This window comes from Stereum hirsutum, assembly GCF_000264905.1.
Source record: "Stereum hirsutum FP-91666 SS1 unplaced genomic scaffold STEHIscaffold_4, whole genome shotgun sequence".
Classification (NCBI taxonomy): Eukaryota; Fungi; Basidiomycota; class Agaricomycetes; order Russulales; family Stereaceae; genus Stereum; species Stereum hirsutum.
In genome coordinates, this window is record NW_006763134.1 from 820,503 (window position 1) to 827,120 (window position 6,618).

Below are 6,618 nucleotides of genomic sequence, written 5' to 3' on the forward strand. Positions count from 1 at the left end.
CCACAAGGATGCTTTGCGGCTACAAAACAGCTACTAGCCTCTAGGTGGTTAAATAATCTGAATCAACTTGCAACTTGAAGGAACTAATCACAGAGCAAGCAGCCTCGTGTGGCCACGCCCCGCCACATTGATTAATTACGTCAGCATTTGTTCCCACGCACCGACTTTTCACCAGCCACTGCCAGTGGCCAGCGCTCCGACTCCTACCGACCTCTTCCTTCTTTCCTTCAATGATCGGACTCGATCCTTCCCTTTTCTAATCCAAGTCTAAGTTGCTCTCTGAGTCTATCGCCTCTCCGTCTTTCTGCCCCGCGGATCTTTGGAAGTTCGTTTTCTGATACTACTTACTGCACTACCGTCTACGCTACAAAACTAGACTCGTCGGGCCCGCACTGCCAGTGTGCATATTTGCACGTCTCCGTCCTCCGCGCTCGACTTCCTCCAGCCTAAATCGAACGGATAGTGCTACTTCTCAGTCCTCATCACCGCAGTACTAGTCTGACGCAGAAGACACATGAGCATCGCGCTCTTTCTCTTCTCGCCATCCTCTTAGTACTTATTACTTTCCATGGAGGACAGAACTTTTACTATTAGGAGAAGTCGTGCTCTGTCTGAAACTTGATCATACTGTTCACTACAGCTAGCAGTAGAGCGAGCCGAAGAGAACCATAGTAGTAGCCCGTGCCTCTCGCGATGGGAGGGCCCGGGGTTCGGTGACAAGTCAAGTTCTTACTCCTACGACCATCGATAATCGCTTCGTCATTACTTCAGAGTCGGATGGTGGCGTAAACGCGTACTCACCGATGGGAGGGACTCGATGCCCGAACATTCAACGGCCTGTCTCGTGCTTCGAGTCACCAATCGAGGTTTCCTGAAGGCGGCGGTGCCAGGTCATGGTGGAGGCCATAGCCACTTCAGTCTTTAGGCAACTTGAACCAACGCTCGTCGTCACGTTCTCCCCGCGGATGATCGATGAAAGCGAACAGTGAACACACATTGACAAGTCGGACATCCGCGTCCTCGGAGGAATCCAGCACGGAGTGCCACTCAACGTCAACTCAAAAGTGTGCCTTCCTAAGGCCAGAGGCTCAGACTCAGACTCTGAAGCCGCACAACCTATAGTATTATCTATGGTACGTCTTTATTTCTCTCGACTCTGATTTGATTTACTGATGACGCCGTCTCTGAGTCTCACACCCTCGTAGAGTACAGTACATCCCACATGGTGGTTTGTTTATAATCGCTCGGTCGTCAGCGAGCCTGATCCGAGGGTCAGACTCAGAAGACTCGTACCTCCCTCGACCTCTCGCCTGAGGTCCGCAATGTTATGCGCATCAATGGGTGTTCGTATAAGTATCGCCAACAGGGTAGCACCTCGAAGCTTCTAGATCTCAGGCCAATAATGAATACAAATACTGTATCATCGAGTAAAGTGTTGGATTTTCGTGAGCGAGAGAGAAAAGCACGAGAAATCTGAGAGGGCTTGCAATCACACTGAGCTGTGAGGCTGGCTTGTGTTAGGGCAAACCGATGCCCTACACAGGTAAACACATCATGTATTTATACTACTGTACAATGTATCTAGAAAATTCTACAGTACTCGAGAGATTGGCAAAGCAGCTGCGCTGCTGAGTCATCCGTGTCCGTCGAAAGCTCGCGAAAGCTCTTGCGACGTCGAGCTGCAACTAGCTAAATCCAACATAAAGCATGCACTGGCAGCACCTCCCGTTCCCGTTCCCGCAAACTCATCCTCATCGAAGTCCTTGCCTCTGCACTCGTACTCGATTATTAGCTTGTGGGTGGTGGTGGTGGTGGTGGTGGTGGTGGTGTGTGGCGGACGTCACCCCCCGATAAATATCACTGTCACTGTTAGTATTAGTATCGGGCCCGGGAAGGGATCCTCACGCGCGGATTCGCCAACCGCCAACCGCCAACCGCCAACCGCCTTCTGGTTTATCTATGGACCTTACGGTGGCGTGGCCTTCTCGGTCAAGACTGCCAGTGTCAATGCATGTCGACAGTACGCTCGTGAGTTCTTGAGTGGGTCGTTCGAAATGTTACTCATTCGACTAAGTATGCTAATACTAATAGTGATGCAGCAGTTGTTGTTATTGAACAACGAGCGTCCAAAAATGGCTTCTTGTGAGCATCGTAGGCCGTCACGGTGGCGAGCCCGCGGACACCAAACTGAACCTCGTGAGTTGAAAGTTCAGATCTCCAGAGTACGTCCCTCTTCTTTTCTTTTCTGATTCTCGTTGGACACTGGCAGCGGACGTACTTACCGGTTTTTTTTCTAGAGCCGCGGACTCGGACTCGGACTCAGATTCAAACTCTAAATCACGATGCTCGCGGCTGCCAGTGCTAATGGATTCGTTCGGGTATATGGACCTGCAGGAGCTACTACTTGGTGAACAGTGTGAGTACTGGAGATACACGTCTTCATTGATTTTTTTTTCTTTGACCCCGGGCCTTAAGTAGGTTAATCACCCAAGTGCAGTACCCAGTGGCACCGGGGAGACTTCGAAGCTGAGATTTGAAAGCGGGCCAAAACGTTAACGTGACTGTCGATATATCGACATCCACTCGATAGCCTCGAGATCTGACGAGGTTCGACGTGCAGATTTGCAGAAGGTTTGTCTTGTCTTGACTTATGATTAATGCTGTATTAAGGACCTGACAATGATTAATGAGCCGCGGACTCGGGTTTCGATTTTGCGTGCAATGTTGACGAACTTGAACTCTAATCTAGTGACCATGAGGTTCTCTTCCGGCGTAGCTCTCATTGTGAGCGGTATTATACTGTTACTAACTCGCTCAGCGGACGTCGTCGCCCTTCCTCGGAGTCGTACGTCCACCGGAGACCTCATCGTTGCTACCGACTGACAATTCCTTATTAGCGCCCTCGCCACCACCCATAAGTAATTGCGAATCTCAGAACCCAACGAACATAACATCTACCCAATTAGCTCAGACCGGCATAAGTGGCAGAGAATCCCCACGTCGACCCGCTCCTCCTCCCTCCCTTCCTTCCCCAACTCGAATGCCAAATATAGACCCTTGACCCACCGAGCCGGCCATATACGTAGCTTCCTGCACATGCGGTTTTAACGGACGATGCGATCATGGGCTTCTTCGAGGGACTGAGTGAATCGCGGAAAGCGTACTTCCACAATGGGGATTCAAAGCGTCGACCGTATGGAGGACGAGCTTCCTGAACGGGATAATTGAACATTCGGAACCTCGGGTGCGTGGTCATTGCTGTCGGGCGTTGCATGGAGGTGGCCATTTGCGGAAAGAGGGAGTGGGGCGGCCTGGAAAGGGTATGTTGGGAGGGCAGAGGTGCAGATCCCCGCGGGACGACATTGAGAACTTGAGCGGGGGTGCGCTGCTCTCACTGTCAGACTCGGAGTCGGGGGCGCTACCCGAACTGATCCTCTGTCATGAAACTCGAATACGGGACTTTGTCTCGATTTGGGGCGTGCGATCACGAGGCGGCCGAGGGTGATTTCGCAAGTGTGACGATGTCTTGTCTGTTTTTTTTTCTGCTGTTCTGATTGCAATTGGGTGGTTGGAAGCGAGGAAGTGGATTGGAAGAGGTGAGTTCGTGAAGTGTGATCAGCTCCTCCGGTCTTCTGATCGTCCCAGTCTTCGTACTTATACGCTCCTCCGCTCGTCTTGCTCACCTCGTCTTTCGTCGACGTTCCTCTCCACGTTCATTCGTATGTTTTCCTCCATCCGTCTCTCTAACACCAAACACTGATATATATTTTACAGAAATTTATACCATGCAGCCAACACAGCACGCTCACTTCCTCCGCTCCAACAAAAGCCGCTCCTCGGACGGCACCGACACCGACGTCCTCAACACCAACACGGATATCGACCGCGACGACTCCCCGTCCAGCACCATCGTCGACACCGCACGTAACTCGCCCTTCTCCACCTCTACCTCCTTCTCCTCCCACACCCTCTTCACAGTCAATTCCTCCCTCCCTTCCCCCGCCTGTTCTTACGCGGACTTGTCCTCTTCTCCTCAATGCGATCCGGACGTCACTTCTCTCCATACTGTTTCCGATTCTTCTTTCGCAGTCGAGTCCGCACAGGTTCAAACTCAGACTCAGACTCTAAATCCAACAATCGATTACCTCGCTGCACGCATCTCGTGGCCTATCGGCGTTCCTCGTACCATGCTCGGCGTCTTCAGGGCTCAGCCTTTCTCTTCGTCCTCTTCCGCCACGGATGGAGAAGACGAAGCGAAACACGTCTTTCGAGCCGTTCCTGTTCCTTCTGTCGTTGCTTCGGACGTGGTCGATGGGGATGGGGATGGGGGCGGGGAAGAGGGAGATGGACAAGGAGACGGCGAGACACGTGAAGAGAGGAAGTATTATAACCTTCGTCGGGGGCGCGGTCGACCTCCGCCTTGCAGCAGCACCAATATCAATACCAAAACTCCAGGCCCGACCTCGACTTTGACGAATAAACGACCTCGTTCGCGTTCTCCTTCTCCTTCTCCATCCCCTCTCAAATCTACGGCTGGAGCTGGTATGCCCTGCTGCGTCAAACGTCGCCGGAAGGGAGACCTGATGCAGGAGATGGAGGATGAGGCGGAGACACAATTTCAATCGAGGGGGCCTCTGAAGATGTTTAGTGGGTCTTTTCAGGTTGATGTGCGTGGGCTGGGGTTCGGGAGGGGCGAGGGTGGGGGTGTGAGCGCGATTGAGGACACTGTGAGGGATGTGGAAGAAGCGGGGAGGGGTAGTGAGGAAGGAGGGGATGGTGTTCGTGTTTCTATGGAAGATGTAGAGGTCGAGGGTGCGAGTGCGATAGTTCCGACTCCGATGCTCGGACACGAACATAACCCTTCCTTATCCCAGCCCCTATTCTCCAGCTCCAGCTCCAGGAAGGCTTTCCCACCAAGCGTCCTGAATCCCAACTCCACTTCCTTCCCGTCTTCGCCTCCTGCGCCTGCACCTCCGTACGCAGTCCAGTTCTCGGGCTCGTCATATGCTCCTCATGACAATGGGTTCCCGTATACTACCTGGCTTCCGTATCCTCTTTCTTTCGACGGACACGGACACGGACACGGACACTTCATGCACCCCGCTCAAGCTCACCCCTACACTCATTCTCATTTCGCGTCATTTCCCAGGCCCCCAGATCCTCCGTCCACTTCCACTTCCACTTCCGCCCCTGCTCCCTCTCCAATGCATCTTAACGACCTCAACCCCGACCTCAACCCCGACCCCGACCCATCCACCTCGAGCTCCCAACACGGCCTTCCTCTCCCTGTCCCTTTCCCTTTCCCTTTGACTTACTTTCAACCCTCGTACAATAACGATAACGATGATCATGTTCCGGCGACTGGACTTGGACTTGGACTTGGACATGCGCATGCGCATGCGTTCTATGGGTTCTTGTCGAGTCTGGATGTCTTACCGCCTGCGCCTTCGCAGCTCTTACAGGGACTTCCTGAGAATTTACCGCCTGCGCCTTTGCAGGTCTTACAGGCACTCAGGCTCCCAGAGCATCTACCACCACCACCACCTCCTCCTCCTCCTCCTCCTCCTCCTCCTCCTCCTCCGACGACGACGACGCAGACTAGAGAACTCAAGACTTCTCAGCCGAGGGGCTCGGATGGGAGATTTAGGTCTGTCGCGAGGGGGACTGGGGTAGGTGCTGGCGGTGCTGGTGGTGCTGGCACGACTTTGACGGTGGACGAGGAAGAGGCGAGTGGGGGTATGCATCTATCGAGGTCGGAGGCGCATCTATCGGGCTCGAGCTTTGAGAATGGGGAAGGTTCGTTTTTTTTTTTCGTTACGTCGATCCTTAGAGATTCTACATTCCTCGTCCTCGTCCATCCATCTTACACGCGCGTGCTGACTTTCGTTTGATGTTTTCTTTTATGCCCGGATTTATACAGATGCACGTACATCGCCTTCTGCGCCCGTCCCGGCATCCCATCCCTCTTATCCTCATCCTCATCCTTCGTCTCCATCTTCACATTCTTCCCCTCCATCTTCACATCCTTCTCCTCCATCTTCACATCCTTCCCCTCCATCTTCGCATCCTTCCATCCCTCGAGCCCCTTACACTCGACCGTGGCCAAAACAAAAGCCCTCTACGGTCCCTTCGACGCCTTGCGAATCTCGTCCGAGTCAGTCACAGCAGGCTCCGGTCTCGATATTCCCATTCCCATTTTCGGCCTCGTCTCTGCCTTTTGAACAACGAACCCAGCAACACCAGCACCAGCACCACCAGCACCACGGCCACCAACACCAACACCACCACCGCGAACACCACCGCGAACAGCAGCAGCAGCAACACCAGCACCAGCAGCAGCAGCAGCAGCAGCAGCAACACCAACAACAACAACCCCGCCAACCCCGCACCCGCCGTCGTACCTCCTCCTCCGGAACCGGCTCACAGGGATCCGAGCCCAAAGTCTACGAATGTCCTCGACCGGGCTGTGAGAGAAGGTTTGAGCTGAATAATGGGTTGGCGTTGCATATGAAGAGTCATGCGAGGGTTGAGGAGAGGGAGAGGGAGAGGAGGGGTTTGGAGGCGAAGGTGGCTTTCGGAGCGAAGGAGGCGAAGGCGGCATTAGAAGCGAAGGAGAAG

The 6,618-nt window shown here is 53.6% G+C and overlaps 2 protein-coding genes across 2 annotated transcripts; one reads left to right on the forward strand and one right to left on the reverse strand.

Annotated features, from left to right (window-relative positions):
* Positions 1 to 2,901: 2,901 nt before the first annotated feature.
* STEHIDRAFT_119662 (uncharacterized protein) lies at positions 2,902 to 4,519 on the reverse strand. Its single transcript, XM_007301758.1, has 2 exons — positions 3,792 to 4,519; positions 2,902 to 3,596 (listed from the first exon to the last, which is right to left on the reverse strand). Exons 1-2 carry the CDS (start codon positions 4,062 to 4,064, stop codon positions 3,180 to 3,182), a joined length of 690 nt encoding a protein of 229 aa, XP_007301820.1. The 5' UTR covers positions 4,065 to 4,519; the 3' UTR covers positions 2,902 to 3,179.
* Positions 4,520 to 4,705: 186 nt separating this feature from the next.
* On the forward strand, positions 4,706 to 6,049 carry STEHIDRAFT_119663 (uncharacterized protein). Its single transcript, XM_007301759.1, has 2 exons — positions 4,706 to 5,796; positions 5,921 to 6,049. Exon 1 carries the CDS (start codon positions 5,020 to 5,022, stop codon positions 5,308 to 5,310), a length of 291 nt encoding a protein of 96 aa, XP_007301821.1. The 5' UTR covers positions 4,706 to 5,019; the 3' UTR covers positions 5,311 to 5,796; positions 5,921 to 6,049.
* The last annotated feature ends 569 nt before the right edge of the window (positions 6,050 to 6,618 follow it).

Excerpts from the sequence above, each read along its gene's own strand:
- STEHIDRAFT_119663 (XM_007301759.1), top strand. The coding sequence starts at position 5,020 with ATGGGTTCCCGTATACTACCTGGCTTCCGTATCCTCTTTCTTTCGACG.
- STEHIDRAFT_119662 (XM_007301758.1), bottom strand. The coding sequence starts at position 4,064 with ATGGAGAGAAGTGACGTCCGGATCGCATTGAGGAGAAGAGGACAAGTC. Across the intron at positions 3,597-3,791 it reads AAGTGAGCGTGCTGTGTTGG|CTCTTCCAATCCACTTCCTC; the intron begins CTGCATGGTATA and ends TCACGAACTCAC.